This window comes from Eptesicus fuscus, chromosome 12 (assembly GCF_027574615.1).
Source record: "Eptesicus fuscus isolate TK198812 chromosome 12, DD_ASM_mEF_20220401, whole genome shotgun sequence".
NCBI classification, from domain to species: Eukaryota; Metazoa; Chordata; class Mammalia; order Chiroptera; family Vespertilionidae; genus Eptesicus; species Eptesicus fuscus.
The window spans coordinates 35,263,999-35,290,840 of NC_072484.1; the positions used below are offsets into that span (position 1 = coordinate 35,263,999).

Consider the following 26,842-nt stretch of genomic DNA (forward strand, 5'->3'; position numbering starts at 1 on the left):
TGGAACACATTTTTCCATTTTCCTTCTTGCAAGTTCCCAGAGCTTGCTCATCATTTTAGACTACAGCAACACTCATGACTTTGGACAGTGTGATGTGCAATAAAATCAACCCTGGATTTGAAGTGAGACCTGGACTTCAATTCCAACCTCAAGTCCATGTAAAGCCTCTAAATGTGACCCTGAATATTGCCTCTCTCTCTCCGGACCCAGCTTCCTCATCTATAAAATGAGAGGTTTGAACAAATGGATCTCTGAGGTCCTTGAACTCGAGCTTTCCGTGATACTAGTGTAGTAGGCAGTTAGGTCTGAGCAGAGCAGGAACTGATAGGCCAGGTGCTGAGGGTCACCAGGGCAGAGAGCCGCAGGTGCCTAGCAACAGGCAATACTACAAGCCCTTGCAGACCACTCCCTTAAGCATTAACCCCTGAAAATGACTTCTAGGCCTTGGCTGTGTTTTGGCCCCAGGCCCTCAGGAGTAGCAAAACAAGGCAAACAACGTAATGGCTGACATAAGAACCAGCTGCAATGACGAAAGACCCCCTGGGGACCAACCAATTAGTGAAGACCACACCCTCAGGAGATACTGGGAAAGCTGATGAATATTTTATTAAAATCCACCCCTGTCACTTCCAGATAAAAGCCCTCAGAACTGAGGGCTCTCTCTCTATGGAGCATGTCTTTCCCCACCCTCTTCTCCTCCCCTTCCCCCCCCCCCCCACCCTCACATGCTCTTCCCCCCACTCCCCAATTTGTTTCCTGAATTCATTTCTTCTACAACTCACTCCTACTTCTGTGATATTCTAAATAAACTTTCTTTTATAGTTTGAGTCTTGGCTATGAATTCTTTCTTAGCCAGAACTCAAGTACCTAGGTTGCCGAACCAAGGTTGGGTCTGACTCCAATGGATCTAACACCTGTTTTTCCACCACTAACACTAGGATTGGCCATCCTCCCTCTTTGGTGAAAAGGTCAGATGGAAGTGGCAGCTCAGTTCCTTGAGCTGGAATGCAGACAAATATGGTCTCCTTTGGTCAAGCATCCTTGAAAATATCCCTAACTGCCATCAGTTGATGTGAGAATTAAAACCCTGACTTAACCCAGAGAGCTTGAGGTAGTGCAGTACAGTATTAAAAGTGTGGGCTTTATTTGAGCAGACCTGAGTTGGAATACTAGCTCCATCACCTATTAGGAGTGGCCCACCAGTTTTTCTTCTGAGCCTCACTCCTATTTGTAAAATAGGAATAATACTATTATCTACCTGATGGTATTATGAGGATTCAGTTAGCTAGTGCATGTAAGGTGTTTGTCATAGTGCCTGGCAGAAGAGGTACTAAAAAAATATTAGGATGTTTTTGGAAACTCTTCTTGAAGGTGCCAAATGGATGGGAAACTGAGACTTAGATAACAACACAGGGGGCACGGTATTAGATTCCTGTGCTACTGTAACAAATGACCACAAACTTGGTGGCTTAAAGCAACAGAAATTTATTCTTTCATAGTTTTGGAGGCCAGAAGTCTAAAATCAGTTTCACTGGCCGCATTCGAGATGCTGGCAGGGCCACACTCCCTTTGGAGGCTCCAGGGAAGAATCTGGCCCGGCCTCTCCAGCAAGGCCTGGAGAAGGAAATGCTGCTGGCATCCCTTGGCCTGTTCAGGGTGCATCACTCCAATGTCCACCTTCTCCTCTGTGGGTATGGGTGTCACATCTCCCCCTGCCCCTCTCTTATAAGGACACCTGTGATTGCATTTTGGGCCCACATGGATAATATAGGACAATCTCTCCTCAAGATCCTTAACTTAATCACCTCTGGAAAGACCCCTTTTCCAAAAAAAGGTAACATTCACAGAGTCTAGGGATTAGGACCTAGTTATCTTTAGGGAGCCATTGTTCAGCCTAGCACAGGTTTCAGGTCTGGGCCTTTCCCTGCTGTGAAACTCACCCAGGCCTAATGGTTCTCCATATGAGTCCTTAGCTTGTCTTTTTGCCTCCCATTCAAAACTCTAGTATGGATAAGATTTTTGCCCGGAGAGTGGACTCAGGTTGTTTGGTAATGACAGGTCTCTTTTTATGTGCAAGATTGAAATACTCATAATTTTTCTTTTTCTAGCTTGATGAAAATATGCACTTTTCAAACTTCATAGAACAAATACAACCACGACTTATATTTTCACAATTTATGTGGTTCGTTTCATAGTTACCTCATGAGAAAAAGAAAATATTGTTTTTTTCCCTCTGGAAAGTATTAGGACTCTTTCTTCCTGACTTCACCTCTCACTCTGTTTACTATATTGGATTCTAGAAGGTTGTAGTCCACCAGAGAAGAGTCAAACGTGAACATTTACTTATGAAGAGACTCAGCGTAAATTGCCTCTTTAAACCTTAGTTTCCTGATTTGAGATGTGGAAATTGACAATAACATAAAAGTTTTATTGGGATTAAATGGGACAGTAGTCAAAATTCTTAGTACTGTGACTGGCACATACTAAGTTCTTGATAAATAGTCTCTTCCCTGACCATTTATTCTTATTTTTTTAAATGGGGGAGTGCATTTATTACTTCTATTTACTGAGCATCTGTCCCTAGAAATCCAAGGTGTTATAGGCAATAATTCCTGCCCTCAGAATTTGACACATAGTGCTGAACACACAGCAAAGATTCCAAAGTAGTCAAGCCACAGTCTTCCTTTGAAGTGCTTGAGATTTTGATAGAAAGACATTTATTGGTGAATACTTGGAATCACAGAGTGTTCAAGTCTTCCTATGGGTCAATACAGTTTGGAGGATGCACAGATTGTATCAATACCCAAGGTCAATACTCTTAGACTCTGTGCTGAGTGGAACAAGCCTTGGACTAGTGATCAGAAGCCTTAGGTTCTATTATAGGTTTAGCCACTATCTCCGTGTGATTTTAGGAGTCACTTTCCTTTGGGGAGGGGGGTTCAGTTTCCGTATCTGGAAAATGAGTGCATGGGACTCTCTCTCAGCACAAGGAAAATATTAACAGATTCATACAGAATTATTGCACAATAAAATCAGAAAACAGAATTCAACACACATTCACTGCAGAAATTTTCCCCTAGAAACAATCATAAAGCAGAACAAAATGGTCGGATAACACTACAAGTGAAATTTGACTATTGCCAAATGAATCATATCAGTAATGCTAATAAGAAAATGGCCAAAATGTATCAATAATAGCAAGCATTTATATAGCATTTACGATGTTCCAGGCACTGTTCTTAGTACTTCACATACATCAACACCATTAATCCTTTCCAAAACCTTATGAGCATTTTACAGATTTAAAAACTGAAGCCCAGATTTTAAAAACTGAAGGGAGGCTTAGTAATAACCAGCATCTCACACTGAATAAGTGATAGAGCCAAGATTTGGACCCAAACAATCTATAATTGACTGCATTGATAAAATTAATGACAAGTGTGAATAAAAGTCAAATACAGAATTTAAAAGAGGTGGAAATCTGACTTCTGCAGTGTCCTCTAGCTTTAGCTTCTCATGATTCTGCATTCAATATCCCCTTCCTTTTTGCTGGAAAGTCAGAGCAGAAAGTTGAATTCGCTGAAGCTGGAAGCCAAGGCACTTTAACTGACTACTCTTGACTACTTTCAGCAGGGAAATATCTGAGAATTCCTTTCCTAGCATCTGGGGAACATGTGGTTCAAGTGGATTCTCCCGACTCCCAGAGCCAAGTTTACATGCTACATACTTTGGGACTGCCAAAAAATAATTAGCTTATCCATGGGAAACTTCCCATCTACTGCTTTGTAGAAATGCTTTAATTTCCCCTGACCACATATGCAAACATTTAGAGCACTGACTCCTTGGTCAGAGCCCCAGAACATGCATTATAATGCTCATGTTCCAAGTGAAGTTGGACCTGTGGCCACATCTGCTACTGTTATGAATCATAATGTAAATATTTGTGTTTTCCGATGGTCTTAGGCGACCCTCCTAGCGGTTTTCAACCTGTGGGTCATGACCCACAGGTTGAGGACTGCTGCTGTAGAGCCTAAGACCATCGGAAAACACAGATATTTACATTACGATTCATTAACAGTAGCAAAATTACAGTTATGAAGTAGCAATGAAAATAATTTTATGGTTGGGGGTCACCACAACATGAGGAACTGTATTAAAGGGTCTCGGCATTAGAAAGGTTGAGAACCACTGTCCTAGAGGAACTTTAGCCATTCTGGGTATATTCAGGCAAAAGTATAGAATCAAGAATAGACCACAGACAGTCTCATAGTCTGGTCTGACGGGCTCAGAGAGGCCAAGTGGCATCCTCTAAATCCACAACTAGCAAGTGGCAGAGCTGAGATGTGAACCCGGACAGTTTTACCCCAGAGCCCATGGCCCTGGATATACCACTTCTACTCTGGGGCCTGGGAGGAGGGAGTGGGCTGAGTAGACAGCACAACGATGCCCTGAAGGAGTTTATAGTCCAGAGGAGAAGACAAGGGTATAGAATGTGACAATGTAGCTACCATGGGAGACAAAACTTTATTGGTTTTGTGAAAACAGTGAGAGGTTGGGCGCATCAGGGAAGGCTTTCAGAAGGAGGTGGTATCTAAGCAGGGCTTTGAAGGAGTGGGAAGGATTTGGTGAGGTCTAGAGAAAAACAGCAGAAGAGTAAAATATATGTAATAATAATTCATAAGAAGTTGTTTTATCTCAACAGTTAGTTTAACACTAGAAACTTAATGCATTTGCCACATTAACAAATTAAATATGGAAAATCATATCATTTCATTAGATAATGATAAAGAATTGAAAAACTCAAAACATTTACTATAAAAGCTTAGCAAACTATAGGGAATATAGTCAACTAGAGGCCCAGTGCATGAAAATTCATGCACTGGAATGGGGGTCCCTCAGCCTGGCCTGCCCCCTCTCACAGTCTGGGAGCCCTCAGGGGCAGGTGGCGACCCGGAGATCAGGGGAAGGCGACGCCCCATCACACCTCTGCTGCTGCCACTGGTTACCTGAGCCTCAGGTGGCCCTGGGTGGCTGAGGGGCTGAGGGGAATGGGGGACTTCGGAGGCAGGCACGCAGAGTGGCTGGGCCTGCCTGAGGGCTGCACCAGCCTTGCTGCACACCTGCCGCCCCGGTGGGGCTGAGGGGACTGAGTGCCACCATCTTTGAGGGAGTGGCAGTCAACTAGCATATTCCCTCCTTATTGGCTGTGGGCACCACCATCTTTGTGACGTGGTGAGGGCCAATTAGCATATTTCCTCTTTATTAGAAAGGATAATATTGTAATAACCATGTATGGTGTCAGATGGATACTAGACTTATTGGGGTAATCACTTCATAATGTATATAAATGTCTAATCACTGTGTTGTATACTTGAAGCTAATAGATATTATCTATAATTAGAAAATAAATTAATTGTTTAAGACTCAGGAAACTAAGAATAAAACGAATCTTCCTTAATCTGATAAAGGGCTTATAAAGGGTATCTATTAAAAACATACAGAAGCCGAAACCGGTTTGGCTCAGTGGATAGAGCCTCGGTCTGCGGACTGAAAGGTCCCAGGTTCGATTCCGGTCAAGGGCATGTACATTGGTTGCGGGCACATCCCCGGTAGGGGGTGTGCAAGAGGCAGCTGGTCGATGTTTCTCTCTCATCGATGTTTCTAGCTCTCTGTCCCTCTCCTTTCCTCTCTGTAAAAAGTCAATAAAATATATTTTAAAAAAACCATACAGAAAACATCATATTTAATGGTAAAAAATTGAAAGCTTTCCTTTTTAAACAAGGAAAATGATAAGAATACTCTCTCATATGTTCTATCATTTCTCTTCAATATTGTTCTAGACTCTAGAGGTTGTAGTGATAACAATAGTTAAGAAGAGCCCTAATTGGTTTGGCTCAGTGGATAGAGCATTGGCCTGCAGACTGAAGGGTCCCAGGTTTGATCCTGGTCAAGGGCATGTACCTTGGTTGTGGGCACATCCCGAGTTGGGGGGGTGCAGGAGGCAGCTGATCGATGTTTCTCTCTCATCGATGTTTCTAATTCTCTATCCCTCTCCCTTCCTCTCTGTAAAAATCAATAAAATATATTTTTAAAAAATAGTTAAGAAGAAACTATAAAATTAGAAAGGAAGAAATAAAACTGTCACTATCTACTAGCAATATGACCATGCATATAGAAAATCCAAAAGAATCTATAAATAATTATTAGAATGAATGTTTGTTAAGGCTTCTAGATAAAAAGTCAATGCAACAAAATTATCAGCATTTCTATATACCAGCAATAATCAGTTAGCACATGAAATGTCTTTTAAGTACCATTTTAAATACTATTTTAAAATATGAAGGACCTAGGGAAAATATAACAAAGACTGGGCAAGATTTCTTTTTAAAATATATATATATATATTTTTTTATTGATTTCAGAGAAGAAGGGAGAGAGCGCGAAATATCAATGATGAGAGAAAGTTATCAATTGTCTGCCTCCTGCATGCTCCCCATTGAGGATCTAGTCTGCAACCCGGGCATGTGCCCTGACCATAATCGAACCGTGACCTCCTGGTTCATAGGTCAACACTCAACCACTGAGCCACGCTGGCCAGGCTGGGCAAGATTTCTAGAGAAAAACTTATAAAATTCTGACAGACACTAAAGAAGATATAAATAAATGAAGAGATATTTGTCTATCATGAATTGGATGATTCAATATTGTGAAGATGTCAGTCTCTTCAACCTGATAAAATAATTCTAAAGTTTATGTGTAAAAGTTCAATATACAAAACAGCCAAGACACTCCTTTTTCTTATGGAGATATTTCTCTTTATTGAAAAACTTAAGACTTGGGTACATCAAATAAAACCAATTTTTGGGGGGGTGGGGGGCGAGAATAAAAACCCACAATGGACAAAAAAAAAAACAACACACTTAACACTGGGCCATAGCCGAACCCAGATAATATATTGTTTTAATTGAAAAATTCTAGGTGCTTCATAATTGGCCTTTTGATATAAAATGACCCATTAAATTGGCGATTTGTGGTTCTTGGTGTTGAGGTTCATAGGACAAGCTAGGAAGTCTTCAAATCTTGAATTCCATGAGGGGTTCTTTGGCTTTTGAATCATTTTTTTCCTTGCTTAGGAGGTAGCAGCAGCAACAGGGCCCAACTTCTGGGCAGCTTCTTTCCTGGCATGATGAGCCTGCAGAACCGCCAGCCACAGCTTCATCTACCTTGGTGCAGCAGCTCCGAGTTGTCGATCTCCAGAAGTACTCCGGTAATCTTCCCAGCCAGATTCAAACGGATGAGTGAGAACAAATGTTCTCCCAGCATCTGCTTTTGTCCTGGGGGGATGCTGCAGCCAGCATGGAGGCGGTCAGGGGCAACTGCCCCTGCACATGGACCACAGGCTGGGGTGCCCGCAGAGGCAATATGGCAAGGTGATGAGGACTGCGGAAACTGGAGGCATACTTATAAGATGCCATAGTCTGAGGAGCAGCGTGAAGTGCTAAGTTCTGCACAGCTCGGGGAACACCTCCAGACTGGCACCTGTCAGTCAGCCCTTCCTGGGCGGCACCAGCACCACCAAAGTCCACAGCCAAGTGGTCCAGCTCTCTGAGCAGTTGGAGCCAGATGGCGAAGAGTTGGATGAGGGCCAGACTGGCATATAGCACCTGGCATACCTTGGAAGCCTTGAGGTCTCCCACCTTGCTGCCAGTGTGGATTAGGTCTCATCTGTGCTAACTGGTTAGGTGTGTGATATGGAGGTCCTCCCTGAGCCTGTGGAATGGCTGGCAGAAAGTAGCCACCAGGTGCAGGCTGGAACTGTAAGATGGCATCAGCAGGGAGTGCTCTCATTCCGGCCACCCGCTGCCTATACTGGTCGGTCAGGTGAGCCTTTTGCTCTTCCTGCCTCTGGGCCAGGGTGACATACAGTGGTTTGGAGCCCCTGATGCCTCCGTTCATCTAAGTGACTGACTGCTTTGGTTGCCTCCTCAGGAGATGAGAAGCAGACAAAGCCAAACCCTTTGCTTCTCTCGCCCTCCAGCATTACCTTCACACTGGTGACGGATCCAAAAGGAGAAAACTCTTTCCTTAACTTCTCATCGCCAATGGTGTCATCCAAGTTCTTAATATAGAGATTCATCCCCTGATATCGACTAATTCTCTCTTGCTTCAGCTCTTCAAATTTCCATTTTAACTCAGCCTGCTGTTCCACTGTCTTCTGTGTACAGCCTACAGAAATGACTTTCCCACTTATTAATTTTCCCTTCATCTCTTCCACAGCCTTAGTGGCATCCTCATGTTTTGCGTAATCCACAAAGCCTCTGGATTTCCCACTGGGATCTCTCATTACCTTGACATGTAGGGTCTTACCAAACTGGCTGAACAGCCCTTTCATACTCTCTTCATCCACTCCTTCCCCAAAGTTTTTGATATACACATTGGTCAACTTGGCTTTGGCTTCAAGCTCGGCTTCCTGCTCTTTTCCAGACTTGCATCTGCCCACAAACACTTGGGCGGTCCTTGGGCGCAAGACGTTCCTCTTCTCGATGGCTTTGTCTGCAGCCTCTTGGGTCTCAACGTGAACAAAGGCATAACCCTTCTCATAAGCCATTCTCATCACACATCACCTTGCAGGACACCATGTTTTTGTTAGGTCCGCTCTGAAAGGAGCCAGGCCAAGAGACGTGAGAGTTTAAGAAATTTCATTGCGCACTCTCACAGCGGGCTGAGACCAGTGTGTTGGTGTCAGCCGCGAGGGGATGGTTAGGTTCTCTTATATAGGGTAAAAGTATGCCTTGTAGGGTCAGGCTGTGGGTGCGCAAGTTGGTCAAGGGGAAGGGAGGAGAGTGCACTGGTCAGTCGGGCGGAGAGGAGTTCTCATCTTGCTTCTGCAGATGCAGACCCTCTGCCCCAAGCTAGGGGAAAAGGCTTATAACTACGTATTTCAGAAAGCATGTCCAAGCAGGAGAGACTAAGGGTAGTTCACCCTAACAATGTCCAAAGGCAGAAAAAGTAACACAAAGTGCCTTGCTATCTATCAATTTGTCCAGGTTCTTGATGAAGATCTTCCCCACACCAGATTTTCTCAGAGGAATCCCTCCTGCTGCGGATTGTCTTTCCCTTAATCACATCTCAGTTCCTAGTATTCAAGGCCCGCTCAGCGTCAGTGGCTGGGAGTTGACGTAGGTGTAACCCTGGGAGCGGCAGGCCTGGGTGGACGGCACAGGGCCCGCAGGGCTGACCTTTCCGCACAGCCCGGCCTCGGTGACCTCAGAGTGCAGGCAGCCGCGTACAGGGAGGCCAGGGGGTAGCTGCCGGCGGCAGCGTTCATCTCCCGCCCCCACCACCCCAGGCCCGCCAGGAGGACTTCTTACAGGGACCACACGGGGCGGAAGGGGGTCTTCCCGGAGCCGGGCCGCGCTGGCCCACGGGCGGGCGGCAGGGCGGAGCTCGGAAGCGGGCGCAGGCTGGGAAGCAGGAGGGCACCGCGGAGGTCGGAGTTGGGCGCGGCCGGCTCCAGGCTGCAGGGCCGCAGACAAAAAGCTCTCAGAAACAGTACGTTTCCCCCTCCCCCGCCCCCCCTCCGCGGGCGTTTGTAATTTTCAGCTGTCTGAAGCTCCAAATTTCCAAAAGAAATTTATTAAAATGGGGACTTCCCTCTAAATTACAAAACATCTTAAAGAACCAACCAAACGGTGCCCACGCGGCCTCCAGGACACGCGTTTCTCTTCAAATATAGGCTTTTGGCGGCTTAAGGTGACAGCAGCTAGTGAAGGGGGACACAAACTGTTAGTGGGTGCGGGCTCGGCGGGCCTGGCCACGCGCGCTGCCACCTCCACGCAAGGCCGCCAAGGGCAGCGCGGGGCGGGGCGGGGCAGAGGCACGTGGACGCGCGCGGCTCACCACAGACGATGGGACCCACAGACGATGGGGACGACAGACAGACGGGGTCTTCCTTTCTTTCCTTCCTTCCTCTCTCTCTCTCTCTCTCTCTCATTTTATTTTATTTTTATCATTTTCTCTTTAGGCTACTGAGCCCGAAAGTGGCAGGGGCTGCAGCAACCCAGAGCGGAGAGAGCCAGCCAAGACACTTTTTTTTTTTTTTAATGAATTTTATTGATTTTTTTTTTTTTACAGAGAGGAAGGGAGAGGGAGAGAGAGCTAGAAACATTGATGGAGAGAAACATCAATCAACTGCCTTCTGAACATCCCCTACTGGGCATGTGCCCGCAACCAAGGTACATGCCCTTGACCGGAATCGAACCTGGGACCCTCGAGTCCGCAGGCAGACGCTCTGTCCACTGAGCCAAACCGGTCAGGGCAAGCCAAGACACTCTTGAAGGACAAAGTGGGAAGACTTGATCTGTAAGATATGAAGATTATTATATACCTATACTAACTGCGATAATGTGGCATCGGTGCCGGGAGGGGAAACCAGGCCACTGGAACAGAGTAAACGCATTTACTGTCAGTCAGAGATGCCACTGAGATCATTAAAGAGGAGCAGACTTTCCATAGGCAGTGCTGGCACCACTGGATATCCACGTAAGAGAAACTAATCATGACCTCTACCTCACACCATACACCTAAAGGTGAAAGACAAAGCTACAAAGCTTTTGGAGATAAATAGGAGAATGTATTCTCGTTGCTCCCTGGTTACCCTAGTCAACTTCCAGCCACTGACGCGGAGCGGGCCTTGAATACTATGAACTTTGATGTCATTAAGGGAAAGCCAATCCACAACACATGGTCTCAGAGGGATCCCAGGGTAGACAAAGATTCTTAAACAATGTTAGTGTAAAAACATTCAAACCGGTGAAGAATGTTTGTGCGTTTATTTGAGCCAAACTGCCGACAGTTGCCGGGAAGCAGTATCTCAATGGATTGGGATAGTGCTCCAGAGAATGGCGGTTTTTCATCTAATTTTATACTTTACAATCAAACGAGGGGACGTAGGTAGGTTACATGAAATCCACTGGTGATAGGTGAGAGAGGTGGGAGAAAGCAAAGGGTTGGGGGAACCTCTGGGATTGGATCACAAGTAAAATGATAGACACAAACTTAGGTGGGTGCAGGACAGTAAGCAGTCAACAATTAACATGATAACAATAACAACGAAGGAATGTGTGGTATCTGTCCTGGCACCCAGGCACCTTAGGCTGTGTCCCAAGGGGTCCGGAAAAAGGGAAGTTACAACTTACCCAGACATTTCAAGGATATGTCCTCATAGATGCAACAAGACAGATAGGCTCAGTTAAGGTAAAGGTGGACCTTGTCAGTGAAGATACCAGCCTAGGATGAAACTACCCACCTTAACTGCTTTTAGTTACAGTTTAATTTCAGACCGTCCTTTGTGGTTACTTTAGGTCTCGGAATTTGCAAGACTGTCATGCAGGCCTTCCCTGAGCTTGTCAGGTTAACGTGTGGCCTCTTTCATCCACAACAAGGTACAAAAAGCATGAACTAATGGAAAAGTTTGATAAAATTAGGAACTTCTTAAATTAGGAACTTCTGTGTGCCGTGCCTAAAAACAAGATAAATGAAGTGAAGAGATAACATTTATGTGCTCTGTGCTCAGGAAACCAGGAGGAACAGATTAGGCCGAGAGTGAAATACCTGGGAAGATAAGTCTGGAAAGATAGGCAGAAGTCAAGTCTGGGTATCAAATGGGCAGGCAAGAGCTGGAATCATCCGAACTTTATAAGGCTTCTTGTCATGTTTCCTAAGTTGGGTTGTGTTAGCGTCCAACTTTATGAGGCTTCTTGTCATGTTTCCTAAATTGTGTTGTGTTAGTGTCCACAGGGGAAAATCTTGAGTAAGATTTAAATTGTACTTAGTGTCTACCCTCCATTCTTCCTGCTGCAGGATCAGTTCTGTTTGCTGCCCCAAAGCCAAATTCCTTTCTTATCTCTCCCACACACCAAATGTGTACTGTGTTCTGTCACTTTGTATGAGTCATCTCAAATATCTTCATAAGATGGTCTAAGAATTAAGAAAGCATATTTTGGAGCCAACTCACCTGGGTTTGAGGCCCAACTGTGTTTTTTTACTAGTTGGGTCAGTTCACTGTTCTGTGCCTCTGTGTCTGTTTTTCATACTTTCCATAGGACACTAGTGAGAATAAACACATGCGCTCTGCTTACTTCATACTGTGCCCTGCACATTGTAAGTTCTCAATACGAGTTATTGTTATTCCACATCCTAAGGGGAGGTGATCTCTGGACCACACTTAGTTGGTATCTGAGTTGGGCCCTGCTTAGGTTAAACTGTGTATCTTCAGTAGCTAGCAGGAGAGGGAGAGGGCTGGTTCTCTGAAGTTCAGCTGGGCTCACTGCCAGTCCCTGGCTCAGCTTGGCTCCCCGATAAGGCCTCTCCTCACTCACTGGTGCTGCGAGCCACTGGCCCTGCTCAGCTTCCTGTCTCCCTTATCTTCCCCGAGCATGTGCTCTCTGGTGTGGGAAATGCCACCACTTGCTTCCTTCCCTTTGCTCAGTGGGAAGCTCATTCTTTAGCTCTCTGTCAAATCTCAGCTGCTGGCCCGGTTCCCACTCTGCTCTGTGGATATCTGCCCCTCGGCCACCCAGGCAAGATGCAGCATAGGCTCTGGCTCCAACCAACGGCAGCATTTCTCTTCTCTTCCCTCTCCCCAACCCCTTCCACCAGCTTCCCTCTCCCCAGTACTCTCCACTCTCCCTGTACCCAGTCCCATACCCCCTTCCTCTTTGAGTTAGGCAAGTTACTTAAAAGTTTCTGGGCTTCACTGACCTCATCTGTAACATGGAAAAAATGATCCTTGTGCTCTCTGCCCAGAGGAATTGAGAAAGGACTAGCATGAATTTTGGGCATGTTTTATATTATGCATAACATAAATACTCAAGCATGTTGGATGTATGTATTCAAAAATATATTAATGGATTGTGATCTCCCAAAATTTTTGAGATACTACGTGGTGATTAAAATTACAAACTTTGGCATCAGAGATAGATGGGTTCAAATTATAGCTTTTGCTGTGTGACCTTAGGTAAGTCATTTACCCTCTCAGAGCCTCAGTATCTTTATTAGTGAAAAGGATGTTAATGAAACCCATCTCACAGGGCTGGCATGTGGAAAAGTGAGATTATTTGTGTAAAGAGCTTAACACTGCCTCAGCCCATGATAAATGTTAACTATAATAATAAATGTTGTCTCTGCTATTTGGCTTTCAGGGCACTGGAGTGTGAGGAGGGTGCCTGGGATAACAACTCAGATAATGACAAAGGGTGGTCCCTTCAGAGATCATCTCCCGCTTAGGGCATGGAATAACAATAACTTGTATTAAAATTTTTTTTTAAATATATTTTATTGGTTTTTTACAGAGAGGAAGGGAGAGGGATAGAGAGTCAGAAACATCGATGAGAGAGAAACATCAATCAGCCGCCCCCTGCACACCCGCTATTGGGGATGTGCCCGAAACCAAGGTACATGCCATTGACCGGAATCGAACCCGGGACCCCTCAGTCCGCAGGTCAACGCTCTATCCACCGAGCCAAACCGGTTTTGGCTGTATTAAGAATTTAAAATGTGCAAGAGGTTGCTATTGCCACCTCGACCATAACAGATCTTAGTTGATGGAAAAGACCTCTCTGTAACTAGCTCTGTGGATGGTGGTGTGGCCCCTATTTAAGCCTAGTTAACCAGGCCCTACCTGCATAGATCAAAGACTCACAACACTCAATTTCAAATTGGCTCAATCATATACTTTATCACCCTCTGTCCCAAAGCACCTTTCAAGCACTCAAGGAAGAAAAAAGGCAAAGCAAAAAGATGCACAAACTAGGAATCAGCAAAAACAAAATGAAGTGCCATTTTGCACCCAACCATCTGACAATGCCAAGAGTTGGCAAGGGTTTGGAGCAAGGCCATGCATGTGCACTACTGGGAGTGTAAATTGGCCCAAACATTCTGTAAAATAGTTTGGCAGTATCTAGTAAACTTGAAAATGCAGATCCCCATGACTCAGCTATTCTGCTTCCAAGTCTGTACCTACAAAGATTCTCCCACAAATACACAAGAAAACATACACAACAAGCATGTCAAACTCATGGCCCACAGGCTGCATGCAGCCCACAACGAATATTTTTGCAGCCCAGCCAATGTAATGGTATGTAAGAAACATTTTAATAAAAATTTTGTAACTTGATTTTTATAATATCCCATTATACATAATTATTAATAATGAACTACAACGTTCACTAATGACTGATTGCTATGATCGTGTTGCATTCATTTCCCTTACGTGCCTTACTGCGCACCATTTCTCTCCACTAATACCAGCAGCGAATATTTTAGCAGCCGATTGCCATGTCATTAGTCTTGCACTGACTTGTTTGGTGTGCACAACAGGAAATATTTCGCTTTCAGAGAACCAAAAAAATAGGTTTATTTGCATTACACTTATTAATTTGTGCAGTTATTCAGTGTCTGGTAAGTTAGTGTTCAAGAAAAAATATTGTTATTAAAATGTTCTAATATATATATACATATATTAGAGGCCTGGTGAACGAAATTCGTGCACGGGAAGGGTCCCTAGGCTTGGCCAATGATCAGGGCCGATCTGGGCCTTCTGGCTGCAGGCTGGGGCCTCCCTTCCCCAGCTGCCTGCTGCCGGCCAGGGCCTTCCTTCATTCCGTACCGCCCCTTGGTGATTAGCGCATGTCATAGTGAGTGATAGAACTCCTGGTCTCCCAGTCGAACTCCCACGGGGACACTTTGCATATTAGCCTCATATATATATATAGAATAGATATCTTTATTGATTTCAGAGAGGAAGGGAGAGGGAGAGATAGAAACATCAATGATGAGAGAGAATCACTGATTGGCTGCCTTCTACACGTCCCCCACTGGGGATCAAGCCCGCAACCCAGGTATGTGCCCCTGACCAGAATCAAACCTTTCAGTCCACAGGCTGATGCTCTATCCACTGAGCCAAACCAGCCAGAGCAAAATGTTCTATTGTTTTGTGTTAATGATTACTCATTTATTTCAGCCCTTTGTATTCAGCATGTCTCTATCGAAATAAACCTACATTTCTATGAAAATTGAAGCTTTTGTTTTATTGTGGCCCACATAAACTTAAATCTTGTTTATTTGACCCATGTTAGCCTTTGAGTTTGACATGCTTGATGTACAAGAATGCTTATACTGCCCTAACTGGTTTGGCTCAGTAGATAAGGCGTCAACCAGTGGACTGAAGGGTCCCAGGTTCGATTCTGGTCAAGGGCATGTACCTTGGTTGTGGGCACATCCCCAGTTGGGGATGTGCAGGAGGCAGCTGATTGATGTTTCTCTCTCATCGATGTTTCTAACTCTCTTTCCCTATCCCTTCCTCTCTGTAAAAGATCAATCCTATCTAATAAAAGAGTAATATGCAAATTAACCATCACCCTGCTACACCCACAAGCCATGCCCACCAGCCAATCAGGATCAAGTATGCAAATTAACCCAGCCAAGATGGCTGCAGCCACAGAGCGAGCAGGAGGCTTGGGTTTCCCTGGCAATGGAGGAAGCCAAGCTTCCACAGCCCTGGCCTGCCTTGGCCTCCGCTCAAGGCTACAAAGTTTCAATTATAGAAGATAAATAAATCCCAGATACCAGGGCCTCCACTTGGGTCGCTGGGGGGCATGGCCGGCCTGCAAACCACCACAGGCCCCTCGCCCAGGCCGCCCATGCCCCAAGGGAACCCCTACCCTGATCCGGGACACCCTTCAGGGCAAACCAGCTGGCCCCCACCTATGCACCAGGCCTCTATCCTATCTAATAAAAGAGTGATATGCAAATTGACCATCACTCCAACACACAAGATGGCTGCCTCCATGTGGTCAAAGATCCTGCCCCCATGTGGACACAAGATGGTCAACACAAGATGGCCAGCAGAGGAGGACAGTTGGGAGGGACCAGGCCTGCAAGGGAGGGCAGTTGGGGGCAATCAAGCCTGCAGGGGAGGGCAGTTAGGAGTGACCAGGCTGGCAGAGGAGGGAAGTTGGGGGCGACTGGGCCTGCAGGGGAAGGCAGTTGGGGGGGACCCAGGCCTGCAGGGGAGGGCAGTTAGGGGTGACCAGGCCTGTAGGGGAGGGCAGTTAGGGGCAATCAGGCTAGCAGGGGAGCAGTTAGGCATCAATCAAGCTGGCAGGGAAGTGGTTAAGGGGTGATCAGGCTGGCAGGCAGAAGCAGTTAGGGGTAATCAGGAAGGCAGGCAAGTGAGCAGTTGGGAGCCAGCAGTCCTGGATTGTGAGAGGGATGTCTGACTGCCCGTTTAGGCCCGATCCCAGTAGGTAGGATCGGGCCTAAACAGTCAGTCGGACATCCCTCGAGGGGTCCCAGATTGGAGAGGGTGCAGGCTGGACTGAGGGACACACATCCCTGTGCACGAATTTTGTGCACCGGGCCTCTAGTAAAATATATTTTTAAAAAAAGAAAAAGAATGCTCATACCAGCACTGTTTATAATAGCAAAAACCTGACTAACAATAGGAGAATGAATAAATTGTGGCATAGTTATAAAAAGGCATATTATAAAGCAATGGAGATTAATGGAACTACACAATGACAAGGATGAATTTTATTAATATGTCAGGTGAAGCAAGTTACATAGGAATTTGTGCACTTCAATACCATTTATAGAAAATTCAAAATATGCAAAATACTATATATTGCTTAGAGAGGTATACATGTGTAGTATAAATATATAGAAATGTAAGGGGATGAAAACTGGCAATTTATGATTAGTGGTTACTTTGATGATAGAGGGGAGAGACGTGCAATTGAGGAGGAGCACACTGGAGGTTTCAATTGATAATATTTCATTTCTTATGCTGGTGGTGGGGACATGTATGCTTTAATAAAATTCTTCAAGCATGAAATAATTCTTCACATACAAAATATTTTTTTTGTAAAAGGCAAGGCTATAATTGGCATTGATTTAAGTTCTTCCACTTTTCTTGAGACCAAGAAAACAAGGCCCCAGTTCTTCTGAGTAACTATTTTGGTAAGCTGGAAAAAGACTGTGATGTTACTTCTAAGCTAGTTTGCAACAACTAGGAGGTGAATATGGACATTCTTGCATATAATCAATTTAGAGAATAGGAACCTGGTATGTGTCCAGGGTTTGCCCCGATTCCACTATGACATCAACTCTCCCTCCAAGAAACAGTGTGTAGAATAAAAAGTTAAAATCTCCCCCAAGCCCTTTCTCTCTAATTCCATTCCAAAGAGATAATTTCTATTGAAAGAATCCTTCCAGATATATACACATCTGTGAAAAATTTTAAACTAAAAATAGATGGAATTATGCTATATGTTTTTGCCACACTTCCTTTATTTACTTATCAATGGCTCATTTCAGTACATCAGCTCATAATGATCTGCTACGCTCTTCTGCAATAATTTATTACTTAAAACTTCTATTTTTAATTCAACAAGAGACATATGATCACATTCTAGATGCAAAATTTTCCAACTATTGAGATAGAGGGATAAAAACCTTCACAAATTAGAGTGTAAAGCCTTTACAAGTTTGCCACACCTAACACACACATACACACACACACACACATACATTCTTAGTCTCAGGCCCCTCCCTGGAGGTAAACCACTGCTATACTTACAGTATGTCCTTCCAGATTCACTTACTCCCCTAAAGAAATAGGTTGTTTAGTTGTTGTGTGTATGGTTGACATATAAATAGTTCCAAACTGAACATAACGTCCTGCAACTTACTCTTGGAGATTTAGGCACATACTATCTCATTCAGTCATCCATTAGCTGATATTTATTAAAATATTAGAGGCCTGATGCACAAAATTTGTGCACTAGTAGGCCTTCCTTCCCCTGACTGCCGGCACCGGCTTTCCCCCAGCGCCCGGGACCCAGGCTTCCCTCGCAGCCCCAGCTTCGTCTGGAAGGATGGAAGGATGTCAGGAAGGATGTCCGGTCTAATTAACATATTACACTAATAAGATTGTGACTTCAGTTTAAAAACTATTGCTTTAAATAACCAATCCTCTATTGAGAATTATATTGGTCATAATTATCTCCTATTACAAATAAATGAGCTGCTCTATACTCATCTTGTGACTACTAGTATTTCTGAGTGCAAGATCCCTGACTGTGTAATTACTATTTTCTTCAAATCCTTATGAAAATGTAGCCAGCATGCAGGAAAACAATTCTAATTCCTGATCTTTGACCACCGTGAGGCATAAACTTTGGGCAAGTCCCCGGACCTCGGTCTCCCCAATAGTAACCTGCTGGTCCCTACACCCTAGAGTCTGCTCTAAGTTGAAAACAGATGCCCCACCCCCTGACTCAGCGAGGGCAGGACTTCTGGAAGCCCCTGCTCCCCCTTTTCCGCCTCTCCCGGTTCCTCAGAAGCGGTTTAGGGAAAAGGGAAAAGGCAGGTCTGGGCAGGAGAATTCGGTGCAGGGCGGGGCCGGGGGCGGGCAAGAGGAGGCCGGCCCCCTAGTAGGAAATGAGCCGGGGTTGGAATAACACTTTAAAGGCCTGACGCCCTCTTCCTCCTCCCATCCCCTGGTCACCTTCCAGCTCCTCCGGTCAGCTTTCTCTCCTCCCAGGCGGTCCTCACTCCCCTAGGCGGCAGTCAGTGGGAGCCCCCAGCCTGCCAAAGCCAGGAGTACAGGTGGGATCAAGGTCCCAGGATGTTGAGAACATTGCTGCCACTGCTGCTTCTACTGACTCTGCCCGGCAGGGCCCTTTGTATCCAGGAAACTTCCGATGGTGAGCGGGGCCCGAGGTGGAGGGGGAAGGAGGTCACATCCCAGCCTCGGAATGGTTCTGTCCGGATATGTGGGCTAGAGCAGAGGAGAGCTTATTCACAGAGTCTGTGTTGTAGCCTGCTGGATCTCTCTCTCTCTATAGGGCAGACAGGGCTCTGGGGACTGGTGTGTGTGCCAAAGCCAGGTGAGAGAGGGGAAGACGGAGGAGGCTAGTGGTGGGGGTGGACAACACTGGAAAGATGGGAAAGGGGCTGGTAGAAGCGTTGAGGGAATTAGCCTCCGGGAGAGGGGATGGGGCGAAGTCTGGAGAAGGAGAGCTGAGGGTGATGGTGGATGGCGGTGAATCTAGGGAAGATGGGAAGACACCCAGAGATGAGATGAGAAATGAAAGGAATTGGAGGACGTGAAGAACTGAAGGAATACTTGGGGGAAGATTGGGGCTGAGATATGTGAGGCAGAAAAGGGGAATAGAGAAGGTGGAGGAAAACTGGGAACAGCTGGTGAGGTGAAGCTGGGGAAAAAGCTGTGGTCAGCCGGAGAACTCAGAGGAGATCAGAAGTGGGGCAAGCACAGACGGGGAGTCATTGCCCTTCACTGCAATTGCACAGGGCCTCTTCTTTCTCCCGCAGTCTCTATGGCTTTAGTGTCCCCTTCTGAGAGGGAGTGAACAATAACCAGAATTCAATGAGTGTTCACTATGGTTAATGCATGTGTTGCCTCATTTAACCCCCACAAAATCTCTACAAGGTAGAGATTCATGTAATATTATCTCCATTTCACAGAGGAGGAGACAGGGGCACACAGCAGTTAAGAGCCTTCTAAGGTTATCCACACAGATGTACTTATTCACACCTGCAGACACAGAGCGCTTCTCAAATGCAAACGTGGTCACAACACACCCACACGCATAGATTGGCAACCCCCGACTCATTCCCTCCTCAGACATTTGCTAGGCACCAAATCTGTGCCAGGCCCTTACTAGGTGTAGGAGGTAGGGATAACCAGATATGAATCTGTAGCCTAGAGGAGCCCATTGTAGCCTGTGTGTTTGCAGACAGTTATGTGGAATCTCCGGTCATTGAAACAGGTCCACTGTCTGGAAGGATAAAGAGAAGAGGCCTCAGGAAAACTCCTCCAAGGAGAGAACAACCACGTTGGGTCTTGAAGCGTGAATAGAAGTTTGCCAGGAAGCAGAGCAACCCGGACATGCTATTTACATGTCAGTCAAAAGGCAGCATGAGGAGTTTGATATAGCCAAGCACTGGGAAGAGACTGAAAAAGGCAGCAGGGGCCTGGTCCCCTAAAAATCCATGCTAAAGACTTTGGACTTGATTCTGTGGACAGATATCCTATAAGGAGTCAGTATAGCTGGATGACTAAGAATGCTAGACTCAGAGTGCTTGCATTCAAATCTTGGCTCGGTTATACCATTTTAGCCTGTTTCCCATATGGACTGGGGTTAATAATAGTAGCTAGGGTATTAAGTTAAATGGAGGAAGGCACAAATAATATAATATGTGTGTACAGTGCCCAGGTCATAGCTATAAGCCCAATAGCTATTATTGTTGTTGTTGTTGTTATTGATAGGGGAGTGTGTCACTGGAGGACTTTACGTTTTTTAATTTTTTGTTAGTCCTCACCGAGGATGTTTTTTTCATTGCTTTTTTTTAGAGAGAGTGCAAGGGAGAGGGAGAGACAGAGAGATGTGAGAGAGACACAGCAATTGGGTGCCTCCCGCATGCTTCCTGACCAGGGCCGGGTATTGAACCTGCAACGAAGTACATGCCCCTGACAGGAATCAAACCTAGGACCCTCAGTCCACGGGATGATGCTCTATCCACTGAGCCAAACCGGCTAGGGCTCACTGGAGGATTTTAAGCAGAAGGACATGATCTTATTTCCGGGTCAGGTGGAGATCAGATTAAAAGGGATGAAACTAAAAAATGAGGGGCAGGGGCATGAGGAAAGAAGTTACTACCCCAGTCCCTGTGAGAACCAATGAGGCCTGAAGTAGGGCAGTGGCAGAGGGGACAGGATTGGGATTTTTATTGTAGGTCAGGAATGGTTGACCTGCTGGAAATGAGGAGGAGGGGGCGAGAGAGAAGGGAGATCAGAGTGGGTCTTCCACTGACTGTCTGGCTTACCCTCAGGCCAGCGGCTTCTCCTCTTCTGGCCTCAGTTTCCTCATTTGTAAAATGAAGATAATAATCCCTGTCCTACCCTCTTGGCAGGTTTACTGTGAGCATTAAATGGGAGGGAGGGTGGGAGGACACTTTGTAGTTTAGGAAGGGCCGAGAAGGTGGGCGGCCGGCTTCTGGATGCGGGGTTATTAACTCCGGCTACTCGCTGACCCATCCCACGCCAGCCCCTCTCAGGCCAGCCAGGGACCAACGCACTGACTTCCACCCCCCAGGCCCTCGGAACCTCCACATGCTCCAGATCTCCTACTTCCCAGACCCTGGCCAAGTGATGTACCGAGGCAACGCGTCGCTGGGGGGGCAGCTGACGCACGTGCTGGAAGGCCGGGACTCCAACATCACGATTCTTCAGCTGCATCCCTTGCAGGAGCCCCAGAGCTGGGCGCACACAGAGGGAAGTGTGCGGCTCTACCTGAGCAACTTCCATGACATGGTGCGGCTAGTACACCAGGAGCGGGGCGTGGCCTGTGAGTGGGTCACGCTTGGGGGGCGTGGCCTGGGAGGTGGGGACCTGTGGGAGAGCCCGGCAGGGCTTTCTGGAAGGGACGGTTCCCAGAGGGGTCTTGTGGATGGACCGGGCACACCTGGGCGTGGTCTTGTGGGGGCGGGAGGCCCGCAGGAGCCCAGTGGTGCCCAGGCACCGGCATTTACTGATTGCTGGGTAAGAGCTTGAGGCTGGAGAGGAGGCTTCTTCCTGCTAGCATGATCTTGAGGTAGACCCACCCTGAAACCCTAAAGTTCACTCCCCCCAGGTGAACACCCCCTACACCTGGCACCCTCTCCACACACCCCCTTGACCCTGAATCCCCCCCTCCACAGTTCCTCTGACCATTCGCTGCTTCCTGGGCTGTGAGCTGCCTCCGGAGGGCTCTAGAGCCCACACCTTCTTTGAAGTGGCTGTGAATGGGAGCTCTTTCGTGAGTTTCCAACCAGAGGCTGCGTCATGGGTGGCAGGGCCCCGGGTCAGCTCCGCGGTGGCCACCTACACCCTGCGTCAGCTCAACGCCTACAATCGCACTCGGTATGAACTGCAGGATTTCCTGCAGAACACCTGTGTGCAGTACGTGAAAGAACACCTCCCCACGAAAACCATGAAAGGTATGGTGGGGTCGGCAGTGGGCCTGCATGTTGGGTAGGTTCCAGGCAAATGGAAGGACCTGAAGGATGGATACCTTGAGCAGCAGGACTCCCAGGGCTGGGGATTTGGGACAGAGCACTCACAGCTTAAGTCACTTGGTGAACTAGTCCCCTGCCTTTGGGGCAGAAATCCCTTGGGGTTTGATTCAAACCATAGATTCCTTGGGGGTATGTTCTTTAGGCTAACTTTCTGCATGTTCTCCAGAGAGCCATACAGGCCGCTCCTACACTTCGCTGGTCCTGGGCATCCTGCTGGGCACGTTCATCATCAGTGGTGTGGCTGGAGGCATCTTCCTGTGCACAGGTGGACGGCTGTGTTAATTACTCTCCGGTCCCCTCTGGAGAAGGGCTGGACTGATGGGGGCTGACAAAGAAAAATCTCAGCTCACTGAAAAACCAAACATATTCCCCACTTAGGACATTACATCCCACATTTGGAGTACCAGCTTTCTTCTTCCAGATCTGCCCACTAAGAGTTTGGGCGAGGGAAGGAGAGAAGGCTAGAAAGACGGAGTACTTGGTTTACTAGGAAACTAAGAACTTGCATGCTTCGTTGCATTGATTTGAGAAGTGAATGCTTGTCTATCTTTGTGAAAAACAGACGATGGAGTTGTGGTAGTGGTGGTGGGGTCTATGGCCCATCCTCCAAAGACAGACAGAATCACATAACCAAGTAAAACAAGTCATCACAAAACCAAAATAAATAACGTTCAATGCCTGCAGATGTGTCAGACATAGGAAGAGACAACGCTATGAAGGAGGTAGAAAGAAATAACTAGAGAAATGGTAGGAGTGAGTGTAAAATCCAAGTAATATGGGAACAAGGAGTTATTAAATAATTGGTCAATAATATTAATAAATTCCTTATTTATGTATAAGGCATTATTATTTCCTCTACTTTGAAAATTTTCTAGAAAAGTAGCCTATACCCTTTGCTTCTACTTTCTTATCTCCTGCCAGAGGCCCGATGCACGAAATTCATGCAAGAGTAGGCCTTCCCAGCCCCAGCTGCCTCAGTCCTCATAGCCCCAGCTTCGTCCAGAAGGTAGTCCAGACAGTCATCCAGACGGTCATTCCACTGTTCGGCCGTTTGGTCAATTTGCATATTACACTTTTATTATTACAGATGCACTCTTCAACCACTGCAGTCTGACATCTCAATAAACTACTCCAAACTCATCAATGACCTCTAATTGTGGAAACTTCATCCTCCATGATATCTGCACATTTCACTTTGTGGACTAGAGCTATTTTTACCCCAACTTCTGAAATACCATACTTCTAATTTTTAGAAACTGTTCAATCCCTTTGCCTATACCATCTTACTCCATTTATCTTGGAAATTGTAGCTTCCTTAGAATTCCATTTTTGGGCTCCTTTAGTTTCCCTTTAAACTGTATCTTTCTGGGCGACCTACTAACTTAACTTGCATGGCTTCAAATACCATCTGTCTGTGGTGATTTCTATGGGGAAGCAATATAATCTTGTTTTTGAGAGCATGTATTTTGTCATCAGACAGACTTGAGTTTTACTTCTTTCACCAGGCATTTTAACTTCTTCAAGTCTCAATTTCTTCATAAACAAAAGGTATGATAAAATATACAAAAAGGGTATATGAAAGATACCTACTTCATAGAGGCATTATACATATTAAATAAGAATATATATGATATATGTGTACAGGGTGGGGCAAAAGTAAGTTTACATTTATGAGTATGTGAAACAGAGTTTATTCTTGTATTATTATTTATTAATTATTGTATTATTTTTCATATGAGCAACTGTAAACCTAATTTTGCCCCACTCTGTATAGCACTTGCTGTTGACCTCCAGACCACCCTCATATGCATTCATTCTTGAAAATCATCTCTATCATAATATCTTGTAGACATTTTAGAGTCAGCATATTCAAAATAAACATATCTTTCTCCCCCAAACTGTTCTTTTTCTCCTGTGGTTTACTATCAGTTAAACAGAATTACCATCAAATCATATCAATGTAAAGACTCCGTGTTAACTTGTGTTTACTCCCTCTTCATCCCCCACCTACAAAATACAATTTCTGTAAAATCCATTCCCTCCTTTCCACTCCATTGCTTTTGTTCCAGATATTATACTTCATCTCTTTCTTTGTGGTAGGCATGGAGGTGTGCCACCCAATTCTACCTTCAAGGAACTTGTTGTTCAGTTACAGGGAGTATAGCCAGCAGATAGCTTCTTGCTGCTTCAGTTCCTTCAGGGTATGCCTCACCTACAGAGAACAGTCCTAAATAAGGGCCATCCTCATTGGTGTGTGTGTTTTTAAAAATATATATATTTTATTAATTTTTTACAGAGAGGAAGGGAGAGGGATAGAGAGTTAGAAACATCAATTAGAGAGAAACATCGATCAGCTGCCTCCTACACACCTCCTACTGAGGAAGGGAGAGGGATAGAGAGTTAGAAACATCGATTAGAGAGAAACATCGATCAGCTGCCTCCTGCACACCTCCTACTGGGGATGTGCCCGCAACCAAGGTACATGCCCCTTGACCGGAATTGAACCTGGGACCCTTAAGTCCGCGGTCCGATGCTCTATCCACTGAGCCAAACCGGTCAGAGCCATCCTCATTTGTTGGCTGAGCAAAGCAGGGATGTAAAGGTGTAGCCATTATGGCCCACTGCAGGACAGTTCTGATGAGCCATAGTCATTCCAGAGCTCCTTGTCAAGTTGACTGGGTCTATGCCCTATCTATTCAATCCTGCTTCCTCCCCCTAGTTAATATCTTGCACCTCAAACTCTATGTCAGCATCTGCCTCCAAAAAACCCACCCTGTGATTGACAACCTCACTCTGTCTCCATATTGAGAAATATTGTCAATATTTTGTCTGGACCATGGCAATAGCCTCCTCCTAATTGTTCTCCTGGTCTCTAATTTCTCTGAGTTCTGTTTCACCATCTATATAACAATAAAAAAAATTGATTTGATCATATCATTGTTCTGGTTTGTTTGTTTGTTTATTTGTTTATTTATTTATTTATATTGATATCAAAGAGAGAGAGAAACATCAATGATGAGAGAAAATCATTGTGGCTGCCTCCTGCACATTCCCTATTGGGGATCAAGCCCGCAACCTAGGCATGTACCTTGACCAGGAATTGAACCGTGACCTCCTGGTCCATAGGTCAATGCTCAACCACTGAGCTATGCCAGCTGGGCTCATTATTCTATTTTATAAATTTCCCACATTTATTGAGCTAAATTCAGAATCTTCAAAATGACATTTAAGGATTTGTGCAATCTGGTTCCATCCTAATTTTCAAATTTTATTTCTTAGTACTTCTTTTTTGCCCAACTGTGCTTTGGGTTATTGGTTTTATTTTATTTTTTAAAGCCATTGCATAATGGAGTTTTTTTTATTTCAAATATATTTTTATTGATTTCAGGGAGGGAGGGAAATAGAAACATCATTGATGAGAGAGAATCATGGATTGGCTGCCTCCTGCATGCCCCCTAGTGGGAATCAAGCCTGTGACCCAGGCATGTGCCCTTGATGAACATCGAACCCAGGACCCTTTGGTCCGCAGGCCAATGCTCTATCCACTGAGCAAAACCAGCCAGGGCTGGGTTACTGATTTTAAAAGCATATGTAATGACAGAAGTAATACCACAACAGTAGCAATACAGAAGTTCACAAAGAAAAAAGTGAAAGACCTATGCTTTTGCCATCTCTCTAAACCCTTACCTTAAAGTTATGCTAAGATTTGCAAGCAACAAAAACCAACTCTGCCAACTAACGGGGAAATAAATACTTGAAAGGTTATCAAGTAATCCTCAGAATTGATGGGAAGGCCAGCTAATCAAACTCAGAAAATAAAACCAGGGATCACGGCCAAAGTCACAACACAGGAATGGTCTAGGGAAGGATACCACAGCTGGAACCACTACCTCAGTCATCACTGTAGGCTGCCATCTCAAAAGAATTCTACTCTGTTCTAGTGTCTTTACACTCTTGATTTAAGGCTCAAAGTCCTGGTGGGAGCATTCAAATGGCCAAGCCATTTGCCTTTGCTGCAAGGAGAGTGGGAGGGAAACTTTAGGTATCTGGCTTTTCTTGTGGATTGTGGAACCCTGTCTCCCATTAAGATTCACACAAAGGAAGAGGTTTCAGATCTTAGGAAGACAAAAAACAAAAACAAATCCTAAATTTTCCCTATGTCTCTGATTATGTTTATTTTCTATTCATTCAGTATATGTTTATCAGTAACTTCCATATACAAGGTTTTATACTGTGTACTTTGGTAAAATGATTAAGACATGCTTCTTGAGGAGCTCCTTGTTTACTGGGGAATAAGAATAATACAACATAGGCTCAGTGGGTATGGCCCAGTGGTTGAGTGTCAACTCATGAACCAAGAGGTCACTGGTTTTATTCCTGGACAGGGCACATTCCCAGGCTGCAGGCTCAATCCCCAGTAGGGGACACGTAGGAGGCAGCCGGTTGATGTTTCTCTCTCATCAATGTTTCTCTCTATCCTTCTCCCTTCCTCTCTAAAATAAATTAAAATAAACATATTGCCTGGTGGTGTAGCTCAGCAGTTGAGCATCAATCAACCCAGGAACCAAGAGGCCACAGGTTCAATTCCCAGTCAGGGCACATACCCAGGTTGCGGGGGCATGCAGGAGGCAGCAGATCAATGATGTTTCTCTCTCATCAATATTTCTATCTCTCTATTGCTCTCCCTTCTCCTCTCCCTAAA

The 26,842-nt window shown here is 45.4% G+C and overlaps 1 protein-coding gene and 1 pseudogene across 3 annotated transcripts; one reads left to right on the plus strand and one right to left on the minus strand.

Annotated features, from left to right (window-relative positions):
- Positions 1-7,129: 7,129 nt before the first annotated feature.
- LOC103293420 (polyadenylate-binding protein 4-like) lies at positions 7,130-9,328 on the minus strand (annotated as a pseudogene).
- A 9,150-nt stretch (positions 9,329-18,478) lies between these two features.
- On the plus strand, positions 18,479-25,069 carry PROCR (protein C receptor). Of its 3 annotated transcripts, none has more exons than XM_028157869.2 (4): positions 18,479-18,767; positions 21,132-21,431; positions 21,784-22,062; positions 22,307-25,069. In XM_028157869.2, the coding sequence occupies exons 1-4, from the start codon at positions 18,689-18,691 to the stop codon at positions 22,420-22,422; spliced, it is 774 nt and encodes a 257-aa protein (XP_028013670.2). In that variant the 5' UTR covers positions 18,479-18,688; the 3' UTR covers positions 22,423-25,069. The 3 variants fall into 3 exon arrangements, with proteins under 3 accessions (XP_028013670.2, XP_054580162.1, XP_054580163.1); XM_054724187.1 differs by having other exon boundaries at positions 18,480-18,767; positions 21,180-21,431; XM_054724188.1 differs by lacking the exon at positions 18,479-18,767 and adding an exon at positions 19,963-19,985.
- The last annotated feature ends 1,773 nt before the right edge of the window (positions 25,070-26,842 follow it).

What these genes read in the sequence shown, in the direction of transcription:
- PROCR (XM_028157869.2), top strand. Translation starts at nt 18,689, where the DNA reads ATGTTGAGAACATTGCTGCCACTGCTGCTTCTACTGACTCTGCCCGGC. An exon ending in TATCCAGGAAACTTCCGATG is followed by an intron (nt 18,768 to 21,131) that starts GTGAGCGGGGCC and finishes ATCCCACGCCAG; the next exon opens with CCCCTCTCAGGCCAGCCAGG. An exon ending in CCAGGAGCGGGGCGTGGCCT is followed by an intron (nt 21,432 to 21,783) that starts GTGAGTGGGTCA and finishes CCCCCTCCACAG; the next exon opens with TTCCTCTGACCATTCGCTGC.